Genomic DNA, 14,784 nt, shown 5'->3' on the forward strand with positions numbered 1-14,784 from the left:
TTCAGCAGCAGTGAGAATGACTTCCGTGAGGTGTGCGACCTGACTATCGCAGCTTGTGAAGGTTTGATCCTGAAAGGTCGCCCTGGAAGAGAAGAGCCCCAGTCTGCTTTGCAAATGTTCCAACTAGATGAGCACGGAGAGGGGGGTATGCTGCAGGAGATGGATGACACACGGGAAGTTGTCGCTCGAATATGTATCAGAAAGGGCATACCACTCAAACCGGCGTGCAAGTTGGGTAGTACATATAGAGAGGTCTAAATGGGAATAGGTGTGAGCTGTGTCCGAAAGAAAAGTAGGGGCACCAGTATTGAGCCAGACAAGATTGAGCTGGTTGAAAAGGTCTGCTAACAGGGAGCCCCTCGGGCAGGATGCTGGAGAGCCCCAAAGGGGATGGTGGGCATTGAAGTCTCCAGTTAACAAAAATGGTGCAGGTAGATGAGCAATAAGTTGAATCATGTCTGCCCTGGTAACGGCAGACGACGATGGAGTGTAAACGGTACAAATAGAAAATGTGAAAGTGGGGAGAGTAATTCTGACGGCAACTGCCTGCAGGCCGGTGTGCAATGTGATGGGATCGTAGTAAATATCATCCCGGACCAGCAACATAACCCCTCCATGAGCCGGAATACCTACCACAGGGGGTAGGTCAAAACGCACAAAGGTGTAGTGTGCCAAGGCAATTTGATCGCATGGGCGTAGCTTCGTTTCCTGGAGGGCTACGACGAGCGGACGGTGCAAGCGGAGCAACAACTTCAAGTCCTCTCGGTTGGAGCGAATGCTGCGAATATTCCAGTGAATAAGTGCCATCGTAAGAAGAAAAGGAAGATGAAAGAAGGGGTCACCTCGAAGGCCGCTGAGGGCCTGGCTTCGAGCGAGCACTGCCGCCGCTATCAGTAGGCGGACAGTCATCGTCCATTGGTTCTATAGGTTCATCGGCCATCTCGGTAAGATGGCCGGGAGGGGGAGCTTCCTCCGCCGGTGAACGGCCAGATGTTCGGCTACCAGCGGTGTGGCCAGGCGAAACGGTTGATGGCCTGGGGCGGCAACCGCCGGGTGGCGCAGGAGAAGAAATGCGCCGTGGCGGAGAAGGAGAACTGTGCTTCCTATGAGCCTTCTCGGAAGGTCGTTTGGTGGAAGTACTGGTCGATGGCTGAGAGGTCGAGGTACGTAGGTAGTCTGCACGGGACGGTTCCTTCTTGAAGGCCTGTGCATCTGACTTCTGGGTCTTCGTCTTAGCAGAAGCTGATGAAGGGGCTTGTGTCTGTTGGGTGATGGGAGGAAGAGGAGACGTCGACCGCGCTATCTTAGCACTGGCCGAACGGACGACCGTGGTGCTGAAGGTCAGATCGCATGTCTGGGTTGCCACCTCCCTGGTAGTCCGAGGAGAGGCGAGGACAGTACTGTATTTCCCCGCTGGGAGCAGCGTGGGCTTCCTACTAGCAAATAGCTTGCGAGCAGCCGAGGTGGACACTTTCTCTTTGACCCGAATTTCTTGGATACAGCGTTCTTCCTTATAGATGGGACAGTCGCGGGAGGACGCTGCATGGTCACCCTGACAGTTCACACAACGAGGAGACGGAGGTGGACAGTCACACTCATGGGCATCCCTGCCACAAGTGACACATTTAGCCGCATTGGAACAAGATTGGCGAGTGTGATTAAAACGCTGACACTGGTAGCAGCGCGTAGGTGTCGGGACATAGGGGCGAACAGAAATAACCTCGTAGCCCGCTTTGATGCGCGACGGCAGCTGAACACTATCAAAGGTCAAGAAAAGTGTCCGGGTCTGTACAAGGTCATTGTTGACCTTTTTCATGACCCTATGGACAGCCGTCACGCCCTGCTCAGCGAGGAAAGATTGAATCTCCTCGTCAGTCAAACCGTCGAGATATCTGGTATAGACCACACCACGAGGCGAATTCAAAGTTCGGTGAGCCTCCACCCGGACAGGGAACGTGTACAGGAGTGTGGCTCGAAGCAGTTTCTGTGCTTGAAAGGCGCTCTCAGTTTCTAGTAACAAGGTACCATTACGCAACCTGGTACACGACTTGACAGATCCGGCTATGGCATCTACGCCCTTCTGGATAACTGAAGGGTTGACAGAGGAAAAATCCTTTCCGTCCTCAGGTCGAGAAACGACGAGGAACTGTGGGGCAGGTGGTAGTACTTTTGTCACTGGTGGCTGATCAAGTTTCTGTTTGTGGGCAGAAGTCGAGAGAGAAGAAGAAGAATCCATTGCGGAGGAATCCCCCATAATTGCCAGGGTCTCCGATGGCGCACTCCTTGCTTATGGGGACCCTCTCATTGGGCACTCCCGCCTTAGCTTAATGTTTACAACTCAGGTCACACCTCCCAAGAAACAGACGGAGGGACCAATCGGCATGGTAAGAAGGTATCAGCTCAGGCAATCACCGCTCCTTGGGCCTGGCCTTTACCGGGGGTACGTGCGTGCCTTACTTGTCTACCCAGGGCGGGGAATTACGCGTTACCCCTTCACCGGCTACGTGTGCGAACGCGTGGGTCGGCCTTCAGGCGCGCACAGGGAGGAAGGAAGAAGAGGAAGGAAGAAGAGAGAGAACAGACCGTCTCAAACGCCGAGGCGGAGACCAGAGAAGGCAAGGAGAGAAAGAGGAAGGCAAGGGGAGAAGGAGGAAGGCAAGGGGAGAAGGAGGAAGGCAAGGGGAGAAGGAGGAAGGCAAGGGGAGAAGGAGGAAGGCAAGGGGAGAAGGAGGAAGGCAAGGGGAGAAAGAGGAAGGCAAGGGGAGAAAGAGGAAGGCAAAGAGAAGGAGTAAGACCAAGAGAAGGAGTAAGACCAAGAGAAGGAGTAAGACCAAGAGAAGGAGTAAGACCAAGAGAAGGAGGAAGACCAAGAGAAGGAGGAAGACCAAGAGAAGGAGGAAGACCAAGAGAAGGAGGAAGACCAAGAGAAGGAGGAAGACCAAGAGAAGGAGGAAGACCAAGAGAAGGAGGAAGACCAAGAGAAGGAGGAAGACCAAGAGAAGGAGGAAGACCAAGAGAAGGAGGAAGACCAAGAGAAGGAGGAAGACCAAGAGAAGGAGGAAGACCAAGAGAAGGAGGAAGACCAAGAGAAGGAGGAAGACCAAGAGAAGGAGGAAGACCAAGAGAAGGAGGAAGACCAAGAGAAGGAGGAAGACCAAGAGAAGGAGGAAGACCAAGAGAAGGAGGAAGACCAAGAGAAGGAGGAAGACCAAGAGAAGGAGGAAGACCAAGAGAAGGAGGAAGACCAAGAGAAGGAGGAAGACCAAGAGAAGGAGGAAGACCAAGAGAAGGAGGAAGACCAAGAGAAGGAGGAAGACCAAGAGAAGGAGGAAGACCAAGAGAAGGAGGAAGACCAAGAGAAGGAGGAAGACCAAGAGAAGGAGGAAGACCAAGAGAAGGAGGAAGACCAAGAGAAGGAGGAAGACCAAGAGAAGGAGGAAGACCAAGAGAAGGAGGAAGACCAAGAGAAGGAGGAAGACCAAGAGAAGGAGGAAGACCAAGAGAAGGAGGAAGACCAAGAGAAGGAGGAAGACCAAGAGAAGGAGGAAGACCAAGAGAAGGAGGAAGACCAAGAGAAGGAGGAAGACCAAGAGAAGGAGGAAGACCAAGAGAAGGAGGAAGACCAAGAGAAGGAGGAAGACCAAGAGAAGGAGGAAGACCAAGAGAAGGAGGAAGACCAAGAGAAGGAGGAAGACCAAGAGAAGGAGGAAGACCAAGAGAAGGAGGAAGACCAAGAGAAGGAGGAAGACCAAGAGAAGGAGGAAGACCAAGAGAAGGAGGAAGACCAAGAGAAGGAGGAAGACCAAGAGAAGGAGGAAGACCAAGAGAAGGAGGAAGACCAAGAGAAGGAGGAAGACCAAGAGAAGGAGGAAGACCAAGAGAAGGAGGAAGACCAAGAGAAGGAGGAAGACCAAGAGAAGGAGGAAGACCAAGAGAAGGAGGAAGACCAAGAGAAGGAGGAAGACCAAGAGAAGGAGGAAGACCAAGAGAAGGAGGAAGACCAAGAGAAGGAGGAAGACCAAGAGAAGGAGGAAGACCAAGAGAAGGAGGAAGACCAAGAGAAGGAGGAAGACCAAGAGAAGGAGGAAGACCAAGAGAAGGAGGAAGACCAAGAGAAGGAGGAAGACCAAGAGAAGGAGGAAGACCAAGAGAAGGAGGAAGACCAAGAGAAGGAGGAAGACCAAGAGAAGGAGGAAGACCAAGAGAAGGAGGAAGACCAAGAGAAGGAGGAAGGCAAAGAGAAGGAGGAAGGCAAAGAGAAGGAGGAAGGCAAAGAGAAGGAGGAAGGCAAAGAGAAGGAGGAAGGCAAAGAGAAGGAGGAAGGCAAAGAGAAGGAGGAAGGCAAAGAGAAGGAGGAAGGCAAAGAGAAGGAGGAAGGCAAAGAGAAGGAGGAAGGCAAAGAGAAGGAGGAAGGCAAAGAGAAGGAGGAAGGCAAAGAGAAGGAGGAAGGCAAAGAGAAGGAGGAAGGCAAAGAGAAGGAGGAAGGCAAAGAGAAGGAGGAAGGCAAAGAGAAGGAGGAAGGCAAAGAGAAGGAGGAAGGCAAAGAGAAGGAGGAAGGCAAAGAGAAGGAGGAAGGCAAAGAGAAGGAGGAAGGCAAAGAGAAGGAGGAAGGCAAAGAGAAGGAGGAAGGCAAAGAGAAGGAGGAAGGCAAAGAGAAGGAGGAAGGCAAAGAGAAGGAGGAAGGCAAAGAGAAGGAGGAAGGCAAAGAGAAGGAGGAAGGCAAAGAGAAGGAGGAAGGCAAAGAGAAGGAGGAAGGCAAAGAGAAGGAGGAAGGCAAAGAGAAGGAGGAAGGCAAAGAGAAGGAGGAAGGCAAAGAGAAGGAGGAAGGCAAAGAGAAGGAGGAAGGCAAAGAGAAGGAGGAAGGCAAAGAGAAGGAGGAAGGCAAAGAGAAGGAGGAAGGCAAAGAGAAGGAGGAAGGCAAAGAGAAGGAGGAAGGCAAAGAGAAGGAGGAAGGCAAAGAGAAGGAGGAAGGCAAAGAGAAGGAGGAAGGCAAAGAGAAGGAGGAAGGCAAAGAGAAGGAGGAAGGCAAAGAGAAGGAGGAAGGCAAAGAGAAGGAGGAAGGCAAAGAGAAGGAGGAAGGCAAAGAGAAGGAGGAAGGCAAAGAGAAGGAGGAAGGCAAAGAGAAGGAGGAAGGCAAAGAGAAGGAGGAAGGCAAAGAGAAGGAGGAAGGCAAAGAGAAGGAGGAAGGCAAAGAGAAGGAGGAAGGCAAAGAGAAGGAGGAAGGCAAAGAGAAGGAGGAAGGCAAAGAGAAGGAGGAAGGCAAAGAGAAGGAGGAAGGCAAAGAGAAGGAGGAAGGCAAAGAGAAGGAGGAAGGCAAAGAGAAGGAGGAAGGCAAAGAGGAGGAGGAAGGCAAAGAGGAGGAGGAAGGCAAAGAGGAGGAGGAAGGCAAAGAGGAGGAGGAAGGCAAAGAGGAGGAGGAAGGCAAAGAGGAGGAGGAAGGCAAAGAGGAGGAGGAAGGCAAAGAGGAGGAGGAAGGCAAAGAGAAGGAGGAAGGCAAAGAGAAGGAGGAAGGCAAAGAGAAGGAGGAAGGCAAAGAGAAGGAGGAAGGCAAAGAGAAGGAGGAAGGCAAAGAGAAGGAGGAAGGCAAAGAGAAGGAGGAAGGCAAAGAGAAGGAGGAAGGCAAAGAGAAGGAGGAAGGCAAAGAGAAGGAGGAAGGCAAAGAGAAGGAGGAAGGCAAAGAGAAGGAGGAAGGCAAAGAGAAGGAGGAAGGCAAAGAGAAGGAGGAAGGCAAAGAGAAGGAGGAAGGCAAAGAGAAGGAGGAAGGCAAAGAGAAGGAGGAAGGCAAAGAGAAGGAGGAAGGCAAAGAGAAGGAGGAAGGCAAAGAGAAGGAGGAAGGCAAAGAGAAGGAGGAAGGCAAAGAGAAGGAGGAAGGCAAAGAGAAGGAGGAAGGCAAAGAGAAGGAGGAAGGCAAAGAGAAGGAGGAAGGCAAAGAGAAGGAGGAAGGCAAAGAGAAGGAGGAAGGCAAAGAGAAGGAGGAAGGCAAAGAGAAGGAGGAAGGCAAAGAGAAGGAGGAAGGCAAAGAGAAGGAGGAAGGAAGACAGTGAGATGGAGAAGAACAAAGAAAGGAACCAACCAAAGGAATGAAGAAATGAGAAGAGAAAAACCAAAAAGACCACAAATTTAGGTCGTCGAACCATCCGTCTCCGGACGCAGGCGCTAACTACCCCCGTAAGGGGGAGGGACTCCTTTTAGTCGCCTCTTACGACAGGCAGGAATACCTCGGGCCTATTCTAACCCCCGGACCTGCAGGAGGGGTGTTCGGGAGGAAGAGGTCCAAGCACAAGGAAGAGATTTCACGTCCCGCAATTTATTATGGGTAAGTGTCGACCAATGCGTGTGCCATAAATGAACAACACGTTGACATAGAACGCTCCGTAGATCGGCGAAGGGAATCGATTGAATAGCTGGCCGACGAAGAGAGACTGCAGCCTTGGCTGCAATATCGGCCCCCTCATTTTCACAGATACCAACGTGTCCCGGGAGCCAGAGGAACGCCACCGAGACGCCCCCCAGGTGGAGCAAGCGCAGACAGTCCTGAATCCGAGGGACCAGAGGGTGCACAGGGTAAAGAGCTTGGAGACTGAGGAGAGAGCTGAGAGAATCTGAGCAGATAACGTACTGTATCCGCCGATGGCGGCGGATGTAGTGGACAGCCTGGAGAAAAGCGTAAAGCTCCGCAGTATAAACCGAACACTGGTCGGGAAGCCGAAAGTGATTTGGGGTGTCGCCAACAATATAGGCACTCCCTACACCGAACGATATTTTCGAGCCGTCGGTGTAAATAAAGGTGGCGTCCGTCATTTGTGCACATAGAGCAGCAAATGCCCGACGATAAACAAGTGAAGGGGTACCACCATCCTTGGGAAATCGACAAAGGTTACGGAGCAGGCAGATCCGGGGACGGAGCCAAGGCGGTGCTGTACCCTAAGTTGTCAAGAAGGTTTTAGGAAAGCGGAAGGAAAGAGAATTGAGTAGTTGACGGAAGCGGACTCCCGGTGGTAGTAGGGAGGAGGAGCGGCCTGCATACCCTACATCAAAGGAGGCGTCGAAAAAAAGGTCATGGGCTGGATTAGCAGGCATGGAAGACACATGGCTAGCATAACGACTCCGAAGGACTGCTCGCCGATTGGACAGCGGAGGTTCAGCAGTCTCAACATAAAGGCTTTCCACAGGGCTGGTGTAAAAAGCTCCAGACACTAAACGTAATCCACGGTGGTGGATAGAGTCGAGACGCCGAAGAATAGACGGCCGAGCAGAGGAGTAGAGTATGCTTCCATAGTCCGATTTCGAGCGCACTAAGGCGCGATAGAGGCGGAGAAGGACCACTCGGTCCGCTCCCCAGGAGGTACCATTCAGGACACGGAGGGTGTTAAGGGATCGCAGACAGCGTGTCGAAAGATAGGAAACGTGGGAGGACCAGCACAGTTTTCTGTCAAACATAAGACCCAAGAATTTAGCGACGTCCGAAAACGGAAGGTTGACAGGACCTAGATGTAAGAAGGGCGGAAGAAACTCCTTACGTCGCCAAAAATTAACGCAAACGGTCTTACTGGGAGGAAAACGGAAGCCGGTGTCGATGCTCCAAGAGTGGAGGCGATCGAGACATCCTTGAAGACGTCGTTCAAGAAGGCTGGTCCGTTGAGAGCTGTAGTAGATCGCAAAAACGTCCACAAAGAGGGAGCCCGAGACATCAGGAAGGAGACAATCCATAATTGGATTGATGGCAATGGCAAACAGTACAACACTCAGCACGGAGCCCTGGGGTACCCCGTTTTCTTGGGAGAAAGTACGGCAGAGAGTAGTGTTCACCCGCACCCTAAATGTGCGCTCTGCCATAAATTCGCGAAGAAAAAGGGGCAGCCGGCCTCGAAAGCCCCAAGAGAACAGTGTGCGGAGGATGCCTGTCCTCCAACAGGTATCGTATGCTCTCTCCAGATCAAAAAATATTGCTACTGTTTGGCGTTTCCGGAGATAATCGTTCATGATATAAGGGGACAGAGCAACAAGATGGTCAACTGCAGAACGATGCTTTCGGAATCCGCATTGGGCAGGTGTTAAAAGACTGCGGGATTCCAGCCACCACGCTAAACGGTAATTCACCATACGCTCCAAAACCTTACAGACACTACTCGTGAGAGAAATGGGGCGATAGCTAGAGGGGAGATGTTTGTCCTTTCCAGGTTTCGGAACAGGAACGACGATAGCTTCCCGCCATCGTCTGGGAAAAGTACTGTCGGTCCAAATTCGATTATAAATGCGAAGGAGGTAACGCAGACTATGGGTTGATAAATGCAGCAACATTTGGATGTGGGCACCATCCGGTCCTGGGGCGGAGGAGCGAGAAGAATAGAGTGCATGTTGGAGGTCCCGCATGGAGGAAACAGTATTATAGCTTTCGCGATTTTGAGAGAAGAAAGCAAGAGGTCGCACTTCCGCTGCACGTTTCTTCGGGAGAAACGCTGGCGCCTAATTTGAAGAGCTCGAAATCTCAGCAAAGTGCTGACCCAACGAGTTAGAAATTGCGACGGAGTCCACTAACGTATCATGCGCAACAGTGAGCCCAGAGACCGGGGAGAAACTAGGCGCGCCTGAGAAACGTCGAAGCCGACTCGAAACTTCCGAGGAGGGAGTGAAGGTGTTAAATGAGCTAATAAAGAATTTCCAGCTTGCCTTCTTGCTATCGCGGATGACGCGACGGCATCGCGCACGGAACTGCTTATAACGGATACAGTTGGCCAAAGTAGGATGGTGGCGGAAAACGCGAAGAGCACGTCGCCGCTCACGTATTGCGTCACTGCATGCCTCGTTCCACCAAGGAACGGTGGGGCGCCGGGGCAATTCGGAGGTGCGTGGTATTGAACGTTCCGCAGCTGTAAGAATAACGTCGGTAATATGTGTGACCTCATCGTCGACGCTAGGAAAGTGACGTTTATCTAATGTCGCTAGAGACAAAAAAAAGTGTCCAATCGGCTTGGGCAAACTTCCAGCGTTGCGGGCGCATATAGGGTAGTTGAGGCTGCAGTCTAAGGACACATGGAAAGTGGTCACTAGAGTGTGTATCAGAAAGGGCGAACCATTCGAAGCGCCGAGCTAGCGGAACAGTACCGACAAAGGTCCAAATGTGGGGACCCCAGTGTTGAGGCAAACGAGATCAGCTTGGTGGAAGACGTCTAGTAATAGTGAGCCACGTGGACAAGGATGTAGAGAACCCCAAAGCGGGTGGTGGGCATTGAAGTCCCCAACCAGCAAATAGGGGGGCGGAAGCTGACCAAGAAGATGAAGGAGATCAGCTCGTGCCATTGGTGTGGATGATGGAATGTATACAGTACGAATAGAGGAAAGGTATATCCAGAAAGGGAAGGACAGCGACAGCTTGGAAGGAAGTGTTTAAATGGATTGGGTGATAATGGAGAGTATCATGGAGAAGAATCATGAGTCCTCTATGGGCTGGAGTGCCTTCAGCAGAGGGGAGATCAAATCGGACTGACTGAAAATGGGGGAGAACAGTCATGGGGACGCAGCTTTGATTCCTGAAGACAGAAGATGACCGGCGAGTAGGATCGTAAGAGGATCGACAATTCATCCCGATTGGCTCGAATGCCGCGGATATTCCAGTGGATAATGGACATAGGGTGAACAGAAAATGGTGGAATGTGACCAAGGTTGCCGTCAACTCAACGACTGCTCAGAGCTTGCGACCGACAGCATGGAATGGAATTCAGCCGAAGGCAGAAGATCCTGATCCATAGATTGTTCAGCAGCAGCTCCTGCTACCAGCGATCGGCCGGTTGACCGGCCGCCAGCAGTGCGCCTCGGCGACACAGAAGACGGCCGACGGCGATTCCCGCCAGGTGGTGCTGTAGATGGGACACGCCTTGGCGGAGAAGGAGAGGAACTGGGTTTCTTTGTAGCCATCTTGGAAGTATGATGTTTAGATGAAGGAGGAACCGATTGTTGGGAAGTTGTGGTACGTAAAATCTCTTCACGAGTATGCTCTTTTTTCGAAGTCTTGGTGTCTAACTTTTGGGTTCGAGATTAAGCAGAACTCGACGAAGGGTGAGCCAAGGAGTGGGCAGGCGAAAGTGGTGAGGTTGAACGGGCGATCTTTGCGCTGGCCGATCTGACGACCGTGGTACTAAAGGTGAGGTCGCAAGTCTGCGTGGCCGCCTCCTTTGTTGGCCGAGGAGAAGCAAGGACAGTGCTTTATTTTCCCGTCTGAGGAACGGTGGGCAGTCGACTGGCGAATAATTTTCGAGCAGCAAAGGTCGACACCTTTTCCTTCACTCTGATTTCCTGGATGAGCTTTTCGTCTTTAAAAATGGGGCAATCTCGAGTGAAAGCAGCATGGTCACCCATACAGTTGATGCAGCGAGTGGATGGAGGTGGACAAGCACCCTCATGGGCATCCTTGCCACACGTAACACATTTGGCCGGATTGGAACAGGACTGGCTGGTGTGATTGAACCGCTGACACCGATAGCAACGCGTAGGGTTTGGGACGTAACGGCGAACGGAAATTCTCATAGTCTGCTTTGATTTTCGATGGGAGTTGAACTTTGTCAAATGTCAAGAAGACAGTGCAGGTTGGAATGATGTTCGTGTCAACCCTTTTCATAACTCGAACAGCCATTACGCCCTGGTCAGACAGGTAGTGCAGAATTTCTTCATCAGACAATCCATCGAGGGAGCGTGTATAAACGACTCCACGCGAGGAATTTAAAGTGTGGTGCGCTTAACCCGGACAGGGAAAGTGTGGAGCAGAGAAGTACGCAGCAATTTTTGTGCCTAGAGGGCACTGACTGTTTCTAACAACAAGGTGCCATTACTTAATCTGGAACAAGACTTTACAGGACCTGCAATTGCGTAGACTCCTTTCTGAATAATGAAAGGGTTGACTGTGGAGAAGTCGTGACCATCACACCGAGAAACAACAAGGAACTGTGGCAACGATGGAAGAACTTTCTGTGGCTGAGACTCAGTGAACTTATGCTTGTGAGCAGACATAGTGGAAGGTGAGGAAACCATTTCGGAAGAATCCCCCATGATTACCGGCGTCTCTGATGGCGCGCTCCTCCCTTGTGGGGGCCCTCTCTGAGGGCACTCCCACCTTAGGTGATTGTTCACACCGCAGGTCAAACCTCCCGACAAACTGACGGAGGGACCAATTGGCACTATCGGAAGGTGTCAGCTCTGGTAATCACCCCTCCCTGGGCCTGGCCGTTACCAGGGGGTACGTACATGTCCTACCTGTCTACCCGGGGCGTTACCCCGTCACCAGCTACACATGAAAATGCGTGGGTCGGCCTTCAGACACGCACAGGGAGGAAAAAAGAGAAAGGGAAAGGAAAGAAGAGGGATCTCAAACGCCGCAGTGGAGAAAAGGGTAAAGAGAAGTGGTAAGGAAAAGAGAAGGACAAGGGAAGGATGGAGACATATAAGCAGAGAAGGCGCAAAATGCGTTACATTTACGAGTGTCCGTCTCCGGACGTAGGCACAAAGCATCAAACCATACTCCCAGATGGGGAGAAAGCGAGGGAAAGAGCCAGAGGTGAGGCAAGGGGGGGGGGGGGGGGGGGCGAAGATGGGGGATAGGGAAGGATGCGAAAAAGGAAGGTATGCAGCCCGGAAAGGAAGGAGGGCCACATTAGCTCGGGGTCCCATGCTCGCTACGCACGTATCCACAGAAGAGTTGTGGACCCCTGGGGGTGATATTGGCTTTGTTGGGACAGACGGACTTGCCGTCTTTGCTCTCAGGAGGGTTTATAGTTAGAACAGTTAAGCACTGTACTGTTGCGGCCCTATACGATTCTGGACTTCACCTCCGGGTTGGAAGCCGTCGTTGAGTACGCAGCATTCAGTAATTGAGACGCTATCTGAACTCCGTCCTTGTGGCTGGGAGTTCACATTTCTCGTCTGTAGAGCACAGAGAGGAGAAGACAGTATTGGAGTATATTAGTCAGAGGACCGCCTTCTGCCGTCCTAGTGTTTGAAACAGTATTTGTGGCTGATGTTCTTCCATCGTCACAGACGAGTACGAGAACCATCACTTCGACGCACCAGACGCAGTACATACGGTGATATCGCAAATTGCTTCGGCTTATTACGGCTATAAAAGTTAACAGCTGTGATCACGTTAGTTTATTTCCACTGAGGTTCCACACCACCGTTTATCATCTTTGAAAGTAGTGTCTTCTTGTGTTTGGTACGTAGATGTCAGTCATTTGGCGTTATTGATATTAGATCGCGCAGTCATAGGAGGCAGAGTTGGGCAACTGATTAGTAATGTTACTTAGGAAATGTAAACTTTGTAATGTGAAGGTTTTTTTAACCTATAATATAAGCAGGAATAACGTTTATCATTTAGTAGGATTAGTTGCCTTAATCCATTTACGTTTAGGTTGTAATTTATATGTTAAAGAATTAACAGATCCGAAGATCTGCTTCAGGGGGTAGTCAGACAGGGTCAAATCTTCATTTTAGCGTGTATTACTCTCCGTTGCGCACATTCATTTTACACCGGCCTGGAGTAGCATCACTGAATATTTTCATTTTATTGCCAATAAATTAAAACTGTAGTATAATCTGGTGCATCTTTGCACAGCACAGCTTTTTGAAACGAGGTTAACTATCGGAGAACAGAAAATCTTAACATTGGGATGAATCACTTATGAAGCTAACCGGGCTCAAACCTCTTTTGAAAATAGCTATCTTTCTCCTACTACAACCCTGCATTTAAATTTACTACTTATCTTAAACCTAATCATAATTCCTTCAGCACATCAGAGCAAACTAGGTTCCTCAGTTCCGTCTCAGATTTTACTAACGTATCTTCCATTTCGTTAAAATTCTCCAGTTTCCTGAAGTGATCAAGAACTTTTTAAATGACTGTTCCAACAGTCAGCTTCAAACTATAGCAACCAAATTTACTTTTAAACGAAAAGGAAACCCTCGACCAGGCTCTGAAGACGACGCGATAGTCGAGCAATCACCGTGTCATCCCCAGTCATTCATCGGGAGGGATACGTGGTCAGCACATGGTATTTCCGGCCGCTGTCCGCGTTACAGCCTTACAGGCGCTACCTCTCCACCACGTAGCTCCTCAGTTCTCAGGGGCTGTGTGCACCCCAATCCGGTCATTCCACAGAGGAAAAATATCTGGAAGCACCAGAAATCGAACCTGGGTCTACCACACGAGTGTCACACTGGCCAATCACCTACGGCAGCGGACTGTTTATGAAACGAAACACTTAAGTACAATGAGCTACAGTTCTGGAATCTTAACAGTGATTCAAGCCTTGACTATAAGTGGACTTCCGATTTATGCGATCTCGTAAATGGTGTAGCATTTATCCACCGGTAATCTGGTTACACGATGTTTGTTCCAAAAATTCCTGAACAATGGTGTGTTGGAGCAAACTGCGGTTGGCATCCCTGCACACGCCTGTGTTCAACGCGTAACTGTCGGGAGTTTCATTGTTCTATATCTGTTCGTTGTTGATCAGTGCTGTATTGAGTAGAACGTTGTGCCTCCCATTTGCGAATTTCCAGATGGCAGAGTTAGAGGAGCGACGCGTCTGCATTACACTTTGTGTGAAACTTAAGAAAACCTTTACACAGACACACGAAATGATGCACGAAGCCTACGGTGAAAAGTGCTCTGTGTTAAGAATGGCTCACGCGGTTTAGAACTGGCCACATGGAAGTTAAAGGAGACACTCTTTCAGGACGCCCTTCGACGACGGTCGTTCCAGGAACGTCAGCGAAACCTTGCATGCCAATGGAAGACTGGCTCTCCGGGAGATTGCAGAAGAATTTAACATTTCAATTGGATCGGGTCATGAAATCCTGACACAGCATCTTGGAATTATGGCTCTTGCATCACGGTAACGTTGGCGCGTGACTACTGCACAAAAAATAGAAAAATAGACTGCTGCTTCATCCTCCGTACTCTGCAGACCTGGCGCCTGCGGACTTTCCTCTATTTCCAAAGTTCAAAGAAAAAAAGAACTGTTGCAAGGATGAAGATTTGCAACGATAGACGAGACGAAAGAAAATTCGCAGACTGAGCTTCGCGCGATTCTGCAACAGACGTACCTAGACTGCTTGTGTAAGTGGAAATGGCGTTTGGGAGCTGTGTATCAAAACTAAAAGAGTATTTCGGAGACCATGTACGCTAAGTAAAAGATAAGAGTACAAAAATTTTGCTGATGAAGTTCCAGAATTTTTTTGAACAGGTCCCTTGCAGACTGATAACCTACGTTGTACAACACACAGTACAACCGCAGAGTAGGAATATCTTTTGAAAGAATGCGGAATCTAGGAAAGCCTAAAACTGCACAATTTGTAGCCAATTAATGTTTAAAATATTAAATGCACAGTTCTAAAGTGATGGTTCACTCCAGTTAGATAACGCTCGTCCTTTACTTATCTAAACCGTCACCCTATCTACTCGTTGAAAGAGATGAAACGCTCTTCGGTGTAATTATAATGACGTGGAGATCTTATGTGTCAATCGTTTCTACGTGCTCGAATAATGATTTTCAAAGGCAATGTACGATGTGTTAGACTGCAATGAATCTCGTCATGTACGGTATCATAACTATTACATTGCTTGAGGAATGAAGGGAAAGGCACTCTTTCAGGACAAAAATGTTAGGAACTGGAAAAAGTGGACTCATGGAACAACATTCTCGTAGAATGGAACAAGTGATGGCCCAAAGGAAACTCCTGTTGAAAAAAAGCACAGAAGCAAAGTTTGTTCATCGTACCCTCCAAGAGCGTTAA

At 50.1% G+C, this 14,784-nt stretch overlaps 1 protein-coding gene across 1 annotated transcript in view; it reads left to right on the forward strand.

The window, feature by feature from the left end:
- Positions 1-14,784, forward strand: part of LOC126195795 (trichohyalin-like) — a gene marked incomplete at its 5' end in the record, with an annotated part of 34,374 nt that overhangs the window by 6,096 nt on the left and 13,494 nt on the right. Inside the window, one exon of the mRNA XM_049934431.1 lies at positions 2,859-5,997. Coding sequence (XP_049790388.1) covers positions 2,859-5,997 — 3,139 coding nt within the window. The remainder of the gene's footprint in view (positions 1-2,858; positions 5,998-14,784) is intronic.

This window comes from Schistocerca nitens, chromosome 7 (assembly GCF_023898315.1).
Source record: "Schistocerca nitens isolate TAMUIC-IGC-003100 chromosome 7, iqSchNite1.1, whole genome shotgun sequence".
Classification (NCBI taxonomy): Eukaryota; Metazoa; Arthropoda; class Insecta; order Orthoptera; family Acrididae; genus Schistocerca; species Schistocerca nitens.